The sequence below is a fragment of the Lepidochelys olivacea genome, assembly GCF_965140295.1.
Source record: "Lepidochelys olivacea isolate rLepOli2 genome assembly, chromosome: 2".
In the NCBI taxonomy this organism is placed as follows: domain Eukaryota; kingdom Metazoa; phylum Chordata; order Testudines; family Cheloniidae; genus Lepidochelys; species Lepidochelys olivacea.
This window is the reverse complement of record NC_140412.1, coordinates 177,862,541-177,883,743: the sequence shown is the minus strand read 5'-3', so window position 1 is coordinate 177,883,743 and position 21,203 is coordinate 177,862,541. Positions and strand designations below refer to the sequence as shown.

At 38.6% G+C, this 21,203-nt stretch overlaps 1 protein-coding gene across 1 annotated transcript; it reads right to left on the bottom strand.

The window, feature by feature from the left end:
• Positions 1-1,614: 1,614 nt before the first annotated feature.
• INHBA (inhibin subunit beta A) lies at positions 1,615-15,135 on the bottom strand (the record flags this gene model as incomplete). Its single annotated transcript, XM_084618066.1, is given in 4 exon segments — positions 1,615-3,241; positions 14,356-15,005; positions 15,007-15,095; positions 15,097-15,135. Coding segments are annotated over 4 exon segments (1,665 nt in total). The 3' UTR covers positions 1,615-2,354.
• Between the last annotated feature and the right edge of the window lie 6,068 nt (positions 15,136-21,203).

Here is a 21,203-nt window from a genome sequence, read left to right as displayed (position 1 = left end):
GTATCCCTGTCCAGTGTCGACAGGGCTTAATTGTGCTATAAAACTGTTTTTTTTACAAACCGTGCTGTCGCCAAGATGGGGAACCATGTTCGTGCTTTTCTAGCAAGAAGTGTTTTTTTAAGCACAGCTCACTAGGATGTTGCTAACATGGGGGCTTGGTCCTGCAAACCTTTACTCACACGGGTAAGAACTTGCAGCATCAGGCCTCATGGTTTCCAAACTCAGTGTAGACAAGGCCTTAAGGTTTCTCCCATTCCCTCTAACCTTTTCCCCTACCCAACAACAAATGTTTTTACTTCAGCATTCTTTTAAATATGACAGTGATAGAATTTTAAAAACCTATCTACCTATGCCCTATGGGTTGGACCCTTCAGGTTAGGTGTTGACACTGAAAATTAGGTCTTATAGTGTGCAAACTCATCAAGAGTCGCCAGACTGGAGAGCGATGGTTGAGACAGCCAGTCTGTTATTAAAGACTGCATTTGAAATAGAAATAATACCATTGCTTTAATTTTACTCTGTGTTCTACAGGTGTGAGGGTGGAGAGGGCCCAAAGCTGCATGCAGGGTGACATCAGATCTTGCTAAGTGGTTCACTGGAGCTTTAGATTTCTTGTTACGAGGGATTGTTTTAAATGTGTTCCTTTCAATTCATTAAAAAAAATAATCTTTTAATACACTGTGCTTTGCACACAAACATTCATTGCTTTAAGAACATTAGGGTGAAGCCTGAAGTGCTTATACCATGTGTGTATATATACATATATACACACACACACACACACATATATATATATCCCCCTTGTATGAAGTTGTTTTCCTACAATGTACAGCTGCTGTACATCAGAGAAAAGTCTTAGTGTCATGAATGTGAAAGGAGTAACAATTATACCATAGATGGGTCTGAAATAGAATCCTGGACTCAAGCACCCAGGACTTTCTAGCAGTTTGAAATCCGCAGCTAAACCCAGATCCCACTGTTATGTTTTGGGCAATATTTCAATTAAACTAGTTAATGGTTGTATATCAGCCTGAATGTAATCAACCCCATTGTCCCATTAATCTAAACCCTGACTTATTACTTATGACCGGTACCAACCACAAACAGACTGTTTAGAGGCTCACATAAATGTCTTTGGTGTATGTCTCTATTCTTTTAAAGGTACAAAATAATAATTATTATTATAATATAAATAACTATTTTGTGTGCTGTAGCAGTTCTTGTATAGCCCACAATAAGTGCAGCTCTCAACCCCTCCTACGCCCAATCAACCTCCCTCGAATATACTTGTTAAATAAAGATTAGACAGGTCAAACACCATTGTAGTGCAAATAGTAAACGATTAAAAATTTTTTTTTTTTTTTTTTTTACAAAATATAGAAATGTTCGGCTCCAGTAACTGGACAAACATGTTCCTTTCAAGTATCTCTCATTGAAACAAAAAAAAAGTTACTTCCATTAAATAAAGTCTTTCTGGTTTTTTTTTTTTTCTTTCTCTCTCAGGTAAACAGTTTCAAACCAACTAGGTTGCATAGTTCTAATGTTGTAAGCACCTTAACGAAATGTAACTTTGTATTCTTTCTTTCATTCTTTTTCATTTTTTTTCTTCTTTTTTGTTGGTTTTTTTTTTGTTTTTTGTGGGGTTTTTTTTTTTGCAAATGTAGTGCAGAAGATGAAGGTGTGAACACCTGCGCAATATTGTCCCTTTACCAACATAAGTAAGTATATGTATGTGTGTATTTGTGTGTGTGTGTTCACGTATGTATGTGTGTATTTGTGTGTGTGTGCTCGTGTAAACACACACATGCACACACAGGCATATATATATATACACACACACACACACACACAAACATACATACAGTACATACACTCTCATTATGTCCTTGGTAAATTGGGGGGAGGGGAGAGGGAAAAGTGCCAGTGAATGCAGTGTTCATACACATGGCTTTTCTAGGATTTTCAATGCCGTTTTGGACTCAGAGTCCAAATTGCTGCAGGTTAGGCAAGCTGCTACCAGGGCTTGAACTGATGGGTAACTAGGAGAGGGAACACAATTCCCCTTGTAACAAATAATGTTTAACATACTATATAATAAAATATGGAACATATTGAAAGGAAGGGGAATCTCCCTCGCCACACTGCTATTCAAAAAATTTCTCATTCAAGCCCTGTTTGTTTATGCACTCTTTTTCTTCCTTTGTCTGTCTGTAATCTTTTTGAACTCCATCTTTTGTTTGTTTGTTTTAAATTTGTTTGATTTGGAAAGATTAAACCATAGCCGGGTCTTTCCTCTACTGCAGCTTCTTTTCAATTCTCCACACAGACAGGAGGCCCTCGGTGTGGGTGTGTGTCTATGAGCAGCCACACTCCTCCACAATCATATTCTGAATGTCCTTCTTGATGATGTTCTGCCCGTCGTCATAGTATAGCATGGACATTGGCCGTAGCTTGGTGGGCACACAACATGACTTGAGATTGGAGAAGGGGCTGTGGCCCCTCATGCGGTAATGGTTGATGACCGTGGAGTGGAAGGATAATGATGAACCAGATGTGCCCGCTATGTGGCTGGGGCACTCACCTTCACAGTAGTTGGCATGATAACCTGTGGGAGCAATGATCCAGTCACTCCATCCAATGTCCTTGAAGCTGACGAAGAACTGCTTCTTGCAGCAGATGTTGACCTTGCCGTCGCACTCCAGGCCCCGTCTCCGTCGTTTGTGCAGGCGGTCGTCTGAATGCCGGGCAAGCATCATCAGGAAAGGTCTGTGTGACTGCTCTTTCTCCTCTTCTACTGTGGATTCTCCAACTTCCTTCTCTTTCCCTTCCCCATCATCTTCCTTTTTCTTCTTCTTGCCCAGCAGCACCAGGCTGGCTCCAGTCTCCTGGCATTGGTCACAGGCAATCCGCACATCAAGGGAGCTCTTGCCCTGATCCAACAGGTATTGCACACTACTGGAGACAGGAAAGATGTGCCAGGTACTTTTACGGGTGTCCACCATCTTTTCAGAGATGAGAGTCTCACTTTGATCACCCTTCAGCTCTCCATCCTCCATTTCTTCTGCTCCTTCAGAGTTGCCTTTGGGCTGTCTCTGCTGTTGATACAGTCGGATGGTCACTTTTGTTCTGCTTCGGTTGGCCTTGGAGACTTTCAGGAAGAGCCACACTTCAGCATGCTCCACTACGGATAGGTCACTGCCTTCCTTGGAAATCTCAAAGTGCAGCATTTTCTTTGCGGTGCCTGAAATTGATAAATAAAAACAGATGGGAAGAACCGGTTAGTATGTATTTTTCATTCCTTTGATAAGTTTTTATTGTCACCAGAAGAATAAAATTCCCTAAGTTATGTTTCTATTTAATATTCTAAGTGTTCCCTACTGTGCCTTGCTAACCCCCTCTGTCTCCCACATCTCTTTGATGTTACCTTTTCTTGCACTGGAAATTCTCTATTTACTGAAGTATCGATTTTCCTATTTTTTTATCATATAAAATTTTGTTTTGGGAGCATTAATCATACATGTGAATTCATGCAGTGCATTTAATGACAAATGGGCATTACTTGGTGTGTAGGGGTTAGTTTTGCTCGGCTTTCTCTTTTGATTGCTATTAACTGACAGGGCACGTAACCGCTGTTTTTTTTTTTTTTAAAAAGCCCATAAAATCTATAATACACATAAAAATCTGTGTCTAGTGATAAAAATTGGGCGGCTAGATCCATGGCCACAGAAGTCAATGCGGGATTTGCAAAGGAAGCAGGATCTGGCCCCTATACATCATCATCATTCTTCATTAAATTCTTACACCAAGGAAGTATATGCCAATAGTTTCAGAAACCTAGCAATACTTAAATATCTCTCTTAGCATTGAGAGATTCAGAGATCTATACATTTCAAGCATGGCTTAGTGTTCTGCAGCCAGATGCTTAATTCTACTGGACTACTAGCTATAGATTCTGTTCTTAATTTAACACAGTGTGCCCGTTGTGATTATAGTAATAGCAAATCCACCAAGAAATGAGCTAAAGAACCTTCTGGGGAAGGTTCTCTGGCATAACTATATAAACTTGCTGAGATGCCAGTGATGATGATTATGCTGAGGAGGGGGAGTTTCTTTGATACAGACCTCATATCCCTGGCAGAAGTTAAAGTGAACGGTGAGGACTGTTTTATGATTTGATCGCTAAAGCATGAAGTAGTTAAGACAGAATGAATTGGATGTTTTTTTTTTTTTAAACATCTGAGATGGTTTGTTTGTGTCTAAGACTATGGCATTATGATTTGTAGGAAAGCTGGATTTTTTTTTCTAGAGAAAGAGAAGACTAGCACTCTGGGGGCAAAGTGTTTTCTCTATGGGGCAGGATGGACAGGCAGCAGATGTTTGGAATTTATAGTTGTAAAACTTTAAAATGGATAGGGACAGATTCTGAACCCTTATTCAAACTGCATAACACCTTGCTCCACAAGTGTGGAGTGAGGTACCTTTCAATGTGAGGTAGGGTATCAAGGGCAACCACTGATCAAGACTGAAATGGTAGAACCAAAGCATCAAAAAGGTCACTTGAAAAGGGCTATTGTATCAGCGAGGCTGTTGATCCTGGCTCTTCTTCATCAGAGAATTCCACAAACAATCATTAATTGTTCTCATTAGTTCTCACAACACCCCTCAGAGGTATCCCCATTTCCTAGATGGGGAATCTGAGAGACAATGTTTAAGTGAGTTGCCTATGGCCACAGAGGATGCCCTGTGTGAATGTAAGAACTCAAGAGTTCCTGGCTCCTAAAACCCTGTGAGCAGCCCACACTGCCTTCTTAGCTACCTGTTTCTTTCTTTTTTCTGATACAGAGATCTTCAGCTTCTCCAGACGGAATTCCCAGGTCAAAGAGACAGTAATTTCTAAATTACTGTGTGCCAGAGGGCACACTGTTTTGGTTTTTGTTTTCCTTCCCAGTGAGAGTATGAAATTGTGGACTTGAACTGTCCTTGGGACAGAAAAACATATGGATTGTATTAATTGTTTCCCATCGACTTTGCTGATACCTGTCTCCAAAGTGGGTTAAATGTGGTTCTCACGGAATTAAACAGGACTGTGGGGTAAGGTACTGCTTTCAGAGGCGTATCTTTTCTCACTTAAAATTTGTAAGAAGTTTTGGGAAAAGAGACCAGAGAGTTCTAGTGTGCCAATCCAAGCTGACAAAAGCTTTGAGATGTGAGGTTTTCTGAGAATGACAGTCACTGGATAGTGATTAAAAGGAGATGAGTTAGCCCTTTTTGCTATTGCATGTCTGGTGCTCATGTTTCCATTTGGGCAGTAAACAAACTATGGCAAAGCTGTCTGCTTTATAAGTGCAGAAAGTTTTTGATACAGATGGGCATTAACCAAAACTCCATATATGCCAGAAATTTGGAAAAGTTCAGATCTGGACTCCAACTTTATAGCTTGCCCATGTCTTTGTAATGGGCCAAACCAAAACCTAAATCAGAGCACCCCAAAATGTGCAAGAGTTCTGGATTAGGAATTGAATTTTGTGGCTTATATGGTCTATCTCTCAAGATATATGATGCACGTACCCCCTTCATTATGCGCCTGCACTTCTGAGCAAAGCATTTAGAGTAGTGTAACTATGCTCCAGGTTTGGATTTGGATCTGGATCTAGATATGAAACACCTCTAAATTTAAGGGAATTCAAATCTAGGCTTTTGGTTCTAATGTATAATGAGAAAGGGGCTTTATAAAGAAAGTACTTATTAAAGGGTTACTTAATACTCTTAGGTGTCAAGATGCAATATTTAACATTTCTGTTCTGAGCATTATAATGGGAGCTGAGAATAATTATAAAGTGACATACTTCCATAAGTAGATTGTAGGCTGATGAGTAGTATGTGTAACAATTTAGTTACTCAGTTTGAACGGATGTTGCATGAAAGACACAAAATCTCTGGATCTTTTAAAATTCGTTTTTCATAAGTCCCCATATTTCTAAAAGTTGAATTAAATCCCTAGTAGTAATAAAAAAAATTGAATAATACAGCATGAAGTATTTGAATAGGCTTTCAGTGCTTTTACCTTATCTCACTTCTGAACTGCTGCTGCAAAGTAACATAAAATGAAGTCTAATGCCATAACAGCATACCAACATTAAGAACTATGGATTTAAATTCCAAGGAAAGAAGGAGATGCAAAAAAGTCAAACGGTCCTAATGCTTTTGTATGAAAAAAAATTTCTATGCAGTCCTCAAGCCCACATTGTTTAGTAGAAAATTCTATTATGTTAAAGAAACCTTTTTTTAGATCCCTTTTCAGGAGGCCGGTATGGAAGAAAGCTGGAGGGAAAATTAACATAGTGGTGGGGAAAAATCAAAACTCTCTTGAATTCACCGCAAATCCCGAATCAGCTAACTATGATCTTTTGTAATCCGCTTCTAAGAAAGAACTAACAGTACAAATACTGAAGTCCTAACTTGGTTTGTACAAAGTCCCTCTTTTGGGCAAACTCTCATTGTAGTCAGTGAGAGTTTTGCCTGAGTAAAAGTTGAGTTAAGACCTCAAGAGTTGGCCCAATGTGAATGAACGTTCACCATATAAGAGTCATTTTTTTAAAAAAAAAGCCCATAAATATCTGAAGAGGAATCACATCTCAAGTGTTTTAGGTTAGAAATTCTGCAGTCCTGTTTTCCCCCAAACATTGCTCAGGGATTTAGCTTCAGCTAAAACCTTGCGTAATGCTTTGGAAATGTACACTGCCTTCTAATGAAAAAGCATGCTGTAGTCTGTCTGATAACTGAAAGTGCAAAAGAGATCTCACTAAATGTTTTGGGTGGTATCATTTCATCACAAGCTTACAGCAATACTTTCGTTGTCCTCTTTTTGTATTTCCTTGTCTGCTGTGGCTGATTTTCAAGCGACTTTTTCCATTTCTAATTACCCTGTTCCTCCTGCCTGATTCATGTGGAAAACCCCACAATCCAACACTGCTGACCCCTTCACCCTTCAGTGCTTCTGAGCTATACTGACAAAATATTAGATTGTGTTATCACAGGAGAAAGTGCTAAAGATGGGAGAGGTGTGCTTATTCTAGAACCCCAGGTCTGAGTGCCTCTCACCCCTTACTTAACAAAACATTGGGGTTGTTTGTGTCTGATTCCACATCCCTACTTCCCAGCTGTGGCTGGTCTCTGCCACAAAGAAGGTCCTGATTCTAAAGAGCAAACAGAAATCTTCTAGCAAAGCTAAATATGTTGGCAAAAGTTGTGGAGAAAAGTGAAAAATAAAACATTAATTGCCTATGTTATGTGGTAAAAGCTTTTATAAGGAAGGAATTATTCAGTGGGAGGGAAATAGAGCAACACTATTTGATATTTTAATGAGAGTTTGCTATCATCTTTTGCCGTTCAATATTGCTTGCATACCTTTAAGGACAGGAGCCTGAACATGTGATGGGAACGAAGGATACATTTAAATCCTCCACATACCAAGCTGCAAAAACTGGACGGACAATCATAAGGCTGCTTATGTCTGTGTATAATGACCTAATACGGAAGAATTAATTTTTTTTGACTGCATGGAATGGGGGTGAGTGGACAGGGAAGGTGGCAAATCACTAGAAAAACCCATGCCAGAGCTGGGAGGTGGGGGACTTTGAAACCTCTTCATTCTTCAGAATTGACTTTTGTGTGCTTGGTGTCCCCCAGGAGAATGCAGAAGGAAAGGAGGCATGTCACAGATAAACAGGGCTTTGCCAGTGGGTCCAGGCGGTTGGTGGACCCACGCAGCAAATCTCTGCATGGGGCTGCATTTACTCCTCCCTCTTAGGTCTCCCAATAGAAGCCAGAGGATTGCAGGTGTTAAAGTGCACTCTGAGGCTCATGAATCCTTTCCTCACTTCTGCCAAGTTGCAGTCCCTTAGTATGCAGTTCCAGCCTTCTGACTTAGGATTTACACTGTGCCTCAGGATAGGGCCCTGAGTTTGAGTTTGAGCTGTGTGCACCTACACAGGTAGGGCCTAAACTGTACAACTCAGAAGATCTTTTGAAAAAAATGACAGGTTTCAGAGTAGCAGCCGTGTTAGTCTGTATTCGCAAAAAGAAAAGGAGGACTTGTGGCACCTTAGAGACTAACCAATTCATTTGAGCATGAGCTTTCGTGAGCTACAACTCCCCTCATCGGATGCATACTGTAGAAAAGTGAGCTGTAGCTCACAAAAGCTTATGCTCAAATAAATTGGCTAGTCTCTAAGGTGCCACAAGTACTCCTTTTCTTTTTGAAAAAAATGATAGTACATTTATAGCAGGTTTTTCCTTAACCAAATGTTGTTAAATGGTTAAGTCTTTGTTTCCCCCCTCCCAGGCCCATCCATCACCCATGGAAGCAATTATACTTCCTACCATTATAGTGGAGCTTACTCTTAATACACGGTATTTAAATTGGCCATGGAAAAATGTTCACTGTGTAAGAGAGCTTTGTGACTTTAAATTTCCATTCTTCGTTACTGTTTCATTTTGAGTCATTTTTATGTTATACTGTAAGTGAACTATTTTTCCCTATAAAGCAAGCTTTTTTTTTTTTTTTTTAAGTTGCTAACTTTACTACTGTCTATGTTTAGATTTTGGGGGGAGGGGGACGATTTGTACAGTGTGCCAATCTGTAATTACATTCAAAAGCATCCTTCTCTTTACTCCTCATTTTCGTTCCCCGGGAGACAGAGAAAAAGAAATAGGTTAGTAGAAAGGTTCTTCTGGAGCGAATGAAGAGAAGAGTGTGGTTGAGAGATAATTGCTTGAAAGGTTTACTAATGAGTGACCACTAGAGCTAGAGGAATTGGTCACAGTTTATCCAGTGAATTTAGCCTTGTTATCTGTCTGGCAACTACCCCTAAGCAGACTGATTATTACAATTTTTTCATTATTCATGATTATTCAGTGGCAATTTATGTGGATGTATTTCAGTCTACGGATCACTCACAGTGATTCTCTCCAATTATTTATTATTCTTCACGTGTGATTGGTCACCTAAGTCACAGGATTGTGTTTCTGCTCCCGGACTGGATAACTGTAATTCTTTAAACAAGGGAAGAGCACTTCTGGTGCAAATAGCAAATACCTTGTATTCATGTTCACATACTCTTGTCTACAGGCGAATACAGGTATTTGCAGGAAGAACAGTCATTCCCGAAATGTTCATGCGCACAAAAACCCATTCCCATAAATGTTCATGAAATGGCCAACAGAAAAGGTACCAGCAAGGTCATCTCATCTGAAATTTGAGTAAATTCAGCTCTACTGACTCATATTTTATTTTATCAGAAATTAACATGTTACTTATTATCCAAAAAGGAGACATTCTGCACTTACAACATAGAGTTCCTTCACTAGAGTTAAAAATCTTCCCTCATGAGGTTTTGTGTGTTTGTGTGTTTTCAAGGGAGTTGTAGGGGTGCTTTCACCAGTAAGATTTTTGTAATCTTAAGTTAAAATGGTTCATTGTACTGTAGAAGACAAAAGAACAATTTGTGTGTTGTTAATAATACCGCAGATTTGAATTCTAAGCTGCCACTCTTTCCATACAAATATTGCACTTTTGTGCAGTAAGGGCCAAAGCCTGAGCTTACTGAGGTGAAACGCAAAATTTCCACTGGCTTCAAATGAATTAGCATTTGACCTTAAATTACATTGTTAAAGCTCTGTTACCGCAAACAATATTGACTTCACACTTACAAATACACATGTCCACATTTAAGGGCACCTGGACACAGATCTATGCACACATTTATGCCTACAGGCCAGTTTATATACACTGATCGGCATCCATTTGTACATAGGCATGCCTGCGGACGTGCATGCACATACATTTATCCAGGCACCCATGTCCATTTACCCAGAAACACTACACACACAAATGCATGCACACACATGCCCAGGCTCGCATGCCCTGGCACATACATCTGCATAAAAATACATAGGCACACTTATGCATATATACAAGCAAAATGTGTGCCCACATGTACCCAGCTGTATTTGCAGACACAAGTGCATACATGTCTGCACGCACAGTAATGCTCTCTCAGATACCTTTTCTAAACTAGTTCTCTCCTTCTTGGATTCACCTGCACTTTCTTAAACTGTTCGCAACCACCCCAACCCCTAGGGAAGCTTCTCATTTTGTTTCAGTAAAATGCATTTAATTGAGAGGGGTTTTCCTCTCTTGGAAGTAATTTGCTTTCATTTGTTAGACTTGGAAGCTTTGATAAAGTATGCCAAAGTGGGGGAAAAAAACCAAGGGGAAAGAGATTTGTTTTCTGAAAGCCAAGGAGATTACACTAGAACAAATGTGATAAAATCAGCTCAGATGATGATTCACGGTCACATTTCTCAGTGTCTGTTTAAAAAAAAATAATCATTTTTGATCTCTAGATTTCAAGACTGTAAGCATCCACCAATTTATCAGATTTATCTTTTTCCCTTCCTTTGCCTGTTTCCTTACATCGCATTATTTTTCCGGTAATCTTCCACTCCAGTGAATTTCTGCCTTTTAAACTAGATGGAAGAAACAAGATCTCCACTCAGAGGCTACAGATAAGCACAAAGATCTTTGGGATTCAGGATCCAATTAGGTAAAATAGCAGCTTGCAGGAAGGTTAACATGCATGAACTGAAAAGCCTTTGGAAGAGTTGTGCCCTCTTGTGGCCATTGAGTGCTTTACTGAGCACAGAAGGATATACACTTAAATAAGCTTCTTTTAAAAAGGCAATTGATTAAACAATTTGAGAGGGATAAATGACCAATCCTCCTTCTTCCCCCCTCATTCCCACCAAACACTTTGCTCTTAATGCCAGGGCTGGCTATCTATCTAGGAAAAGAGACGTCTGAGTCTTTACTGTCAAGTCAATTCACGTCTAAATTTGACATGAAATGACGAAAAAAGGTAAAACTGATGTGAATAGCTATCACAATTCTCATTTATTCTTGATATCTCTAATAACAACCTTTGGGATTTCAATGCTTATAACTCCCCTCTCTTACCCAGTGGCTGATGTTAGCAACCCCCTTCAGTGCTGATTTAGTTGCCAGGATCAGTATATGCACTTGGAACTATCCCAGGGTTTAGTAGTTGACTGGCTAATAAGCTATCTACTTAAAAAAAATAATAAAGGGGTTAGTAGCCAACCAGATTTTATAAGCATTGGCTATCTAAGTAATGGAAACTTGTTGGCTATGCCTGTCAAGAACATATATGTCTGCCCCTCCCCCCTTTTCTCTAACACAACTTTTAAGACCTTGAAGTAAACCGCAGAGTTTTGGCAAAAGGATGCTCCTAGCAGAACTAATCTCAGTTAGTAATCTTAGCTGGATATGTAAGTAGAAAATCATTTTCATGTTTTATTTGTTAGAATGCCAGGGTACAATAGGGTTCTCTTATAAACTTTTGTCCAGTACTCTTGGTCATTAGTTTTACAAAGATGTGCCTGGAATTGTAGCAGTGAAAAGTACCTGCCAAGACTTCTGCTGATCTCAAGGATATGAGGACACCTGTGCTTTAGATGAGTTCAATACATTTACTCTAGCCTCTCCCTGCCCGCCCCCCATTTATCTATATCCTCTACTATTTTTCATTTTAGTCTCTCTGTTTTATGAAACATCAGCTTGAATATAGATTTTGAAAAACAGAATAGATGCGCAGAGTAGTGTGTGCATACTTCATTTTCATTGTATATTTGTGTGCAATAGCTGGAGGCGATTTCACAATGAAAAGTGAAATATCTCTTTTTATGCTTGTGAGTATAGAATAACCACAGTTCCTGAAAGGGTGAAGTATGATAGGATTGTGTGTGGTCATACCCACACAAACAAAAATCTAAATTCTTACTCTTATTTTCACCAGCATTTAGTTGATATAACTTGTGTCAAGTTTCCATTCATTTTGATGGACTCTCTACTGCTTCCTTTTTAGATGATGGTGGTTTTTAGATTGCCCATGGATCTGTGTTCTGTTCCTGGCTCTTCCACACACTTCTTTTTACAACCTAAGAGAAGTGGCTTGAATTCTCTTTGCCTCAGTTTCCACGTGTGCACAGTAGGGAAAATAATACTGCTTTAGCATTTAACCTCCATCTTTACAAGTGAGTATGTGTCAGCGAGCTGATGTCAAGCTGAATTAAATCATTAGTGTTTGGATAGCACGGTGAGCTCCATGGATGGAAAGGGTTATTCAGCTGTAAAGTATTATTAATAGATCTTGAATTTATAGAGGAAAATTATTTGTTCAGCAGGTTAAAGAACTGACTAGCAGTAATGACCCCATCCTACAGATATTATTCCCTACTGGAAGTCAATTTTTTTCATTATAAACCTAGACTCTTGTACATGTCTACTTTATTAAACACTTCTAAAAAAATTCCCTTCCTCTCCTTCCAGCTAAATGTCCAGTTGATATGGAAAAAAAGGCCCCAAACATCTCTTAGAAGATACCTGCCATAGCTCCAAGAAGGTGGAGTGCATCAATGGAAGCAAAAAGGCAAGAGAATAAAATTCTGCATCCTGCATTTTGCTAAAGAACTAGATACCACAAATCTTCTTACATTAATTTTGTTGTTAATATTGATCATTATATGGATGTAAATCAAACTGGCGTTGTGTGAGCATTCAGTAGTTATTAACAGAGAAATGGGCAGCTGGATTATTGGCCAGTCTGTGGGCAATGGCACAATTCTTTTTGGTCATGTGACTCTAAACCAATTGGATTAGGAGTTGCAATTTAAGGCTGTCATGTTTAATAGGCATATATCAAATTCAGAATTCCTTTGCGTCAGGGCGCAGGAAAGACAATAACGAGTTTACAAATAATTGGGACTCACAGGATGAACAGAAACCACTATTCATTCCATATGTGCTCTGCTTTGAGAGAGGTGCTGAAAACCAGGTGGGAAGTCTGCTCATTAGCCTAGCGATTTCTTTGCTTCTATAAGTCCATTCCTTAAACAGGTAGAAAACCACAGCTGCTTCAAGTGTTCACTTGCACTGAGATGTTCTATCCAATGTTTGAAATGGCGAGCACACAAGGGAAGAAAAGCATGACTCTTCCCAGGGAAAGAACTGATAACGGCTGCATTGACAAGGACGCCAAAGGCAAGGGCTTCTTGTACAGTTGGAAGCCATACAGCCGGCAGGAATGTCTGCTCTTAAAAGCATGCACACTTCTGTGTGTGGCTTGCCTGCAAACAGAACATCTGAGTCAACAGGTTTTCAGGACTGGAAACTCTGAGTGTTGTCTTAATTGTTTATACTGCCGCAGCAAACTTTTAAACAAAAATGCTTGGAGTTCCTGTGCATACTTTGCCTACCATATGCTATATCAAACAAAACAGTGACATTCTTTTAAAACTGTCTTGGCAACAAGAAAAATTCTTTGGCTAGACAGCATCATAAAAAGAGTTGCTATTAGCAATTTCATACCTCTCCAGATTGGTGATACAGCTATAGCAAGATGTAGACGATCTTATGTACATGCATACACATATATTCCATTGTACTGAGTTCTGGTTCTACTCATTTAGGGGAGAATGTTACAGCGGCTTCCTATAGGCACATGATGAGGTTTTGAGCAACTAGTTAGTAAATTCTATACACTGAACATTTTATTCTTACCAATTAAAGAGAGCAGAGTAGTTCAAAGTGAACACTGTCAAGGTTGCAGTCTTTGGCAGGGAGCACTTAGGAACAGAATCTTTCCTCTTTTTTTTTTTTTTCCAGCATGCAAAGGTCAGCATTACAAATTGGATCATCTACAAGTATTTGTCCTGATTCTATTGAAGTTTATCTGACAGTCGCTGAAACAATGTATTGCCTAGGATGCTGTGCCAATTAAACAACAAAAATGCCCTCCCACTTGTATTAAGTTAAATATGCTCCATGTGGTGTTACACCTACTGGTATTTTTTTTAAACAAGGAAGGTTTATTTTAAAAAATAGTATTTAGATCCCTTTCTTTCGTCAGAAACTTTCTAAGAGGTTGCAGCTCTTTCCCTTTCACCATCAGACCGAGGATCCAGTACTTCAATGCAACTGCTCTGGTTTGGAAAGGTTTGGAAAGATTCCTTTGCAGCCTGGCTTTCTGCTCAAGATTGGTTAGATAGCTTACTTACTGTTTGGCTGTGTGAGTTTAGCAAGTGTAAGCAAGTAAGCTGTAGCCAAGACTAAAGCAGGTAGAATCAAATTCTTTTACAGTCCTTTTCCCTTCACCCCCCCCCCTTCCCCTTTCTCCCTATAATCTTACAGAAAATATTATTGTTGGGGAGAAGAAACAAGTTAATTGCAGTTCTGGCATAGAAAGATATTTTACAGTAGTTTTTTCTAGCACTCACCTGATTCTGCAAATGTGATGATTTCTGAAGTTTGCTCTACAAGTTCATTCATTTCTGCTCTTCTTCCAATGTCATCCTCTATTTCCACATAGCCATCCTCTCCCACCTTTCCTACGTGGAGTTTCTTTATGGCGTTTAAAAGTGCTGCCTTGGGCACCGGCTGAGTGATGTTAGGTCTGTCCCTCAAGTGCAACATGTTCAGTATGTGCTTCTTTACTGCTTCCACCATCTCAGGCTGTGAGCTTGGCACATCCTTTGAGAGCGTGGCAAGGGCACACGATGGGCAGCCGGTGACTGAACTGTGCCCCTCAGATCCTGGGGTTGGAGAACTCCTCGCTATAATCCAGCAAAGCACCAACAAAAATCCTCTCTTCAAAAGCAAAGGCATCCTGGCAGCAAAAGTTGTTGTGATTCCCTTTTTAAAAGACCCTGCTTTGCCTCTCTCTTCACACACAGGTTTTTTGTTGTTTGTTTGTATGTTTGTTTTTTTTTCCCCTCGCCTTTTCAGCAAATTCTCTGGAACAAGAATAGAAAGTTTTCTGTGAAGTTTTGTTTGCAGGTTCCCTCTCTGAATGCAGTAAGTGCTGTAGATGTTTGTGGCTGTCAGGGAGAAGAGTTCTGACTCTGTCTCAGAGTAGGAGAGAGACACACAGAGAGAGAAAGAGGACGGATTGGCCTAAAGTGAGTGAGTGAATGAGAGAGGGAGGGAGTTTTGTCTGTGAGTAAGGGCTATGATTAGGAAAGGGGGAGGAACAGCCAAGCTGCCTTCCTTATGCTCATTGCTCCCTAACCCACACCTCTCTTCAAATATCACCACTCATGTTTTCTGCCCTCCCCCACCCCCCTTTGTTTTTTTTTTTAATCTCTTTCACTTCTTTTCACTTTACTCTTTCTCTCTCTTAATTTTTCTGTTTGAGTTTCCTTGCTATAATTCCCCATCTTTTTCTATTTCTTCAACAACATCACAGGCTTAACGGAACAGGAGAAGCATGAATGAAAGAAAAGAGTTCACCCTTTGGATAAGCACCTTGCTGTTGCTCCTATCCAATATTAGATGTTAAAAAGTGGGGGGGGGGGGGAGAGGGAGAGGGAGAGGGAGAGTAAGAAGACAGGGGATCTGAATGTTTGGAGCTTAACATTGTTCTGTCCTGAATGAAAAAAGAGAAAAGATGCTACTTTTCCATTTACTTTTTAATGCTCAAAAGTTGTCAACACTGGCAAGAAATCTGAAGGGAACAAAATAAACCTTTTTTGTTGAGGGGACGGACGAGGGGAGCCATATAGTACTACATAACACTTTTTCCAGCTGCACAGTGCAGCAAAGCATAGAAAGACACAAGCAGGAGACAGTACAGCACATATCTGTGTCATATTAAGATACTGCCTTCCTATCCAAATATATGCCTCATTCTACCCTAGTGTTCGCCCAGAACTTCTCAAACAGATCTATTTAGGTTTGGGATTAATCAAGTAATGACTGAAAAGTGCTTGACAGTGAAATGTGTTATATATAACTGGCCAAATCTTAAAGCCCTGATTCAGTTTTTATTCAATTCTTAATCAGGCAAAACTCTCACTGATGCAAATAAAAATTTTGTCTGAGTAAAGTCTTCTAGATTTGGCCCATTGTTTTTAGAAAGCACTTTCCTTTTGTTTCATTCATTTAAACCACATAGTACAATCATGACATCAGAAGAGGTGATTACATAGGAAGAGTAAATCTAAAATACTATTAAAAGCCAGATCCTCTACCAGTAACCATACGCCAATTAACACCAGCTGTAGATCTGGCCCCATATTAAAAAATCATTCTTTGTCAGTTACCTCACGTTGTCCTGACATGCTTTATAATCTTCTACTCTATTCACCTTAGCAAGCTTAACTGAGAAAACTTCCTTATGTTTTGACATTATAATGAAAAACTAGAAAACTGGATTTTATCAGTTTAACACCTCAAACTTTCAATATTCTTTCTAACTGCCTTTTAGAGATATCTTTAAGATCACTTTTGTTCTTTTTTTCTTACGTGCATTCTTTCTTTTATACACACATGCACACATAATATTTGTATTTTTATATATGGTCATCCTATATCTTACAACCAGTAGGGTTCCGTATATTATCTTCAAAGGTATTTGTAGTGGGAAGAAGTAAATTATAAATATAAGCATTGTGAGATCTGTAATTCCCATAAAACAACTACAGGCACGAGATCTGAGAGGAAGGGCAGGGAATAATATAGTGAAAATGAATTAAATATACAGAAGTATTTGAGCAATCAACAAGACTTTTGCAAATGTTACATAGTGCAATTCTTTTTTCAATAGGGCTCTTTTATAAGAGTTTTTCTCTATTAAAAAGCATCTGCAGTACACCCTAATCTGAGCTCTACTGACCTCAGTTACTATACTGTTATACTTAAGGGTCTGTCAGCATTTCCTTTACAAACCCTGCAGCCATTCTTATAAACACATCTTTGTAACACAACCCCTGCTATATATAAATATCTTGGGTCTCATGAACAGCCCAAAGTCTGTTGTAATTACAGTAAGTTTGAAAGTGAGTCTGAAATAGGACTAAAAGTTTAATTGACTGAAAATATAATTTGAGATGACAATATTTGTTTAGAGTTTCAGGTACTGACAGGTAAAGTAGATAGGTATGTATATAGATAAGAGGTATTAACATAGCCAGATAAATTCTTATGTAGCACCCATCACAGTAATATCAGACATGTAAGTACAGTATGGGTGTATATTGCTATAGAGGCACAGGTATATACAACTAATTTCTCATCCAGTGTGGTTGTTTAGCCACACATATTATATATATGTGCTATTATATATATATATATATATATATATATATATATAGTACTAACATATCTTGGTGTTTATTGATTTAAAGTTTAAGCAGAACTCTACATTAACAAAGTTTTGAATCAGATATATAGACTGGGTATACATATATACATATATTCTGTACTGTGCACACTTAAATATGTTTAAGTTTTAAAGTTCATATTAATCTGATAACTACAGAGAATACCATTCATATTGGTATCTAAATTTAAATAAGCTGTAATTTTTTGTGCATACATTCACTAAATATATCCATGACAACATGCAGATAAAATGTCTTAATTTAAAAAAGAAAAGAAAAAAACTCAGACTTTAAAGTTTTTACCTCTCCGTCTTCACTCTTTCTAGGAGACTGTGTATTATGCATTAAGAACTGCTCAAATTCTTCTTTGTGGAACAATGTGAAGCTGTATACTGTAGTTCTCATGTGTATACTCACTCACACATATTTAAATGGGTTGGAATACTGTGGACTATTCAATCAAAATTAGGTGGGTTGGAATATTGTTTTGGATTGGTTTATCCAACTGACATCATCGATTGACTGACTGTTTTCCTGTGTGAGACATACTTCTTGGTAATTAGCTGATGAAAACTTTGTCTAGTACGAGTGTCATGGATTCAAGTATCAGTATTAAACCCTCCAGGTTAAAGTGTACAGCTTAAAAAAAATCAGACAGAAAGTAAACATGCTGAGTCAAAGAGGCAAATTTCAACTTTTTATTAGATAAATATATACAGATAAGCTTTTGTTAGTTCAATCACAGGATCTGTCAGCCATTTAATTACTAATTAGATAAATGTCTTAGCCTGCTTTGGTAGTAAGAAAACATTGAAGATTCTACTTGCAAGTTCTGGTTTTAAGAAAAGTCAGGAAAATGAATGATTTTATTCAGAATCAGTTTGTGGTGGGTATAATTCTTTACTAGCTAAGTTTTGCTTCTTTATTAACTTAGGGATGCTTCTAAAGCTGTTTACAACTTTGTTGGTTTTGATCATGTTGCTCATGTCCAATTCTTCTTGTTTCTCTGCATGCAGATCGCATCACACATTTTAAAAATAGGACATCTAAAATTTTTATAATTAACAACACATACTGTCTGTCTTGGAAATAATGTTTGACTTGGCACATGTAAAAAAAATTGTCCAGAATTTGATCTCACATTAGTGAAAATCAAAAGTAACTGCATTGAAATCGATTGAGTAATACCAAAGTAAAATCAGTGCAGAGGTCAAAAGTGGGCCCAAAATCTTTCTTTTTTTGTACTCACACATTGTTGCTGGTTCTTTTGTCATTCAGATTATGATCCTGGGGCCTGATTCTGCAGTTCTGATCATCAAAACACCCATTGACTCCCCATCCTTCAGAATATATTTTCCAATTTTATTTATATATTCTTGTTTGTAACATGGGTATGAACATTTTTTGAAATATGACTAAGTTGATCAGGAAAACGAGTAGAAATATTAAACTCGCATTGGTACAAGGGAATGCTCGTGCAGCATAGACTCCAGTCTGAAGGGAGAATGGTTGAAGAATGAGCCATGTTCACATGATAAGTTTGGTAAAATGAGCAAAATTAGGACTTAATGGGAACCATATGACCAGATAGGTTGTGTTGTTTGAAGGAATATGCTTATAATAAGCCTTTCAGACTGCCACAAGCTGCTGATTGTAGGATCTTGTCTCTTGAAACAGGTTTCAGTAGGTTCCCTGCAATCTGAGGCATTCAGAATCATAGTTGTTAGGGAGAGCATTTTCCTCTTTAGAGATACTGAGGGAGATACTTGAAGGAGCACATAATTTCATTACAGACGAGCACACACATACTTACTCTCAGGACAAGATCTTGAATCCTGAAACACTAAAATAAAGCCAGGGAAAGGAACTTTTCCAGCATGGAATTTTGTTTTCTTAGAACAGAACTGATTTGGTTTTAACTAGCACCTCTCACACCCTAAGGTATCCACACTAAAAGTTCTTTGTAATAACAAGTCTTATATCATTAATGCAGTGAATGCCAGTAAACTTGGCAGCTATCATGCATTCAGTAAGAGCTCACAGAGCATTGACTTTATGGATCGAGAAAAAGTTGACCAGGAGCATAGTAGGTTTATCTTGTACTCAGGACCAACATATTGTGAGATCGTTAACTTCCTCCTCCTTGTTAAACTTCTCATCCAAGTACAATACCTGAACCAGTGGAGTGACTTCTCCCCCGACTACTGCACTACAGTGAACAGCCACACAAGGTAAGACGCTGCATTCCTGAGGTATACAATGAGCAAGACTGCTACCAAGTAAATCGCACCAACATACATATGGTATATGACAAAGAATTCTAGAGGGAGATTAAGGACCACATTATTTGTTTCAGTGCGTGTTCTTCGTTTCCTCAGGGAATTGGTACACAGCTTTACCAAAAGCCTTATGAACGCTCCATTTGATCCCTGTTTTTTTTCCACGCTCATTCCTTTCTCTATTTTTTTCTCCACCCCATCCAGCTCTGTTCATTTCATTGTTGTCTTTTACTGTACCTACAGCAACACCTGCTGGCAGTGTTCCGGGAGCACTGCCGGAAAAACCCGCTGATCCGACCCTTCACACTGGCTACCATTAAGCAGCATCAAGTCATATTAATGAGCTGCCTCTATTTTTACCCCTTCCCGCCAGAAAGGACAACTGCACCTCAGAGAGGCTCTTGATTTTTTTTTCTTTTCTTTTCCTTTTGTTTTGTCAAATCAAGAATCCAGAAAATGATTATTCATTTAGTGCAGTTGGGATTTCTGACTTGGGCTCTGATGTCAGCAGTTGAAACCACATAAAATCTGCATGAGGCTGGACCTACAAGTTGACTTACAAGCATGCTCCATTTCCCTGGTGAATCAAAAAGAGAGAGAGAGAGAGAGAGAAAAATGTTCATATACCAATAACCCACCTTCTTTCCCAATTGTCTATTTTCATCCTACCAGCCACTAGCAAAATGGCCCACTGCCATTTCGTTATTCACCTAGTGGAGGTTGCATGATTTAGTGGCTATTTTAGAACCCTGAATTGCACACAAGAGTATTTGCATGTCTCCATTCTTGCTTAGAAAACACATTGGCAAAGATTGCTGTGCAAATCAGCTGGAATGTCACTCTGTTGTACCTTATTGTACTGTAACTGTGAAAAAAAAATGTGCCAGAAACTTATATTTAGACATTTTATGTTTCCGCTTTTATGTAAAATGACCAATTAGGGCCAGTTTTGCTGCTGCTAATTCTAAGGCTTATGTGCTGCTTTAGAGGGGCCGGTGTTTTCAATCCTAATTAGTGAGCTGGTCAAAAAATAAAGTTCATCTGAGGATAAAGGCTTAAGTTTGGAGCGTGAAGTAAAGAATAGCTTTCATGTTCTCCCCTTTGTTTCATAATGGTTATTGACATACATCTCAGGGACCAAGTAAACTATGTGCTATTTGATCAGGGTCTGTCCTTGTATGAAGTCACAAGAAGAAGAAAAGCAAGTATGTTCATTTTGTTTCTTGAACTATATCTTACTTCTTCCACTCATGCTATTAATTGATCTCTTTTCTTACAACTCATTGAACAAAGAGCTATGCCTTTAAAAGGAATATTTTTATGTTCACGTTCATGGAGCATGTACATTGCTGTTTTCCTCTCTAAACTAAAAGCCAGAAGATACAAATGCATAAAGCAGGTGACACAGAAGATATTATCAGATTGAAATGAAATGACACAAACGTGGTGTACAGTCAGTGTCTGTTTAAAACATCCCAAGGGGTGGAAAAAGATCTATTTACAAAAGGAAATTATTTGTGATTTATGAAGTGCATAGTTTAATGACGACTGTGGAGGGTAATCAAGGTGTTCGCATTAGCTAGCATGCCATCTAGTTCTTATAGCAGGCAGATCTCCAGTACAGTGCTAGGCTAGTTATTTTCACTGAGAAACAGTTCTGTTATTTGGAGAATGTCGAGAGTGATA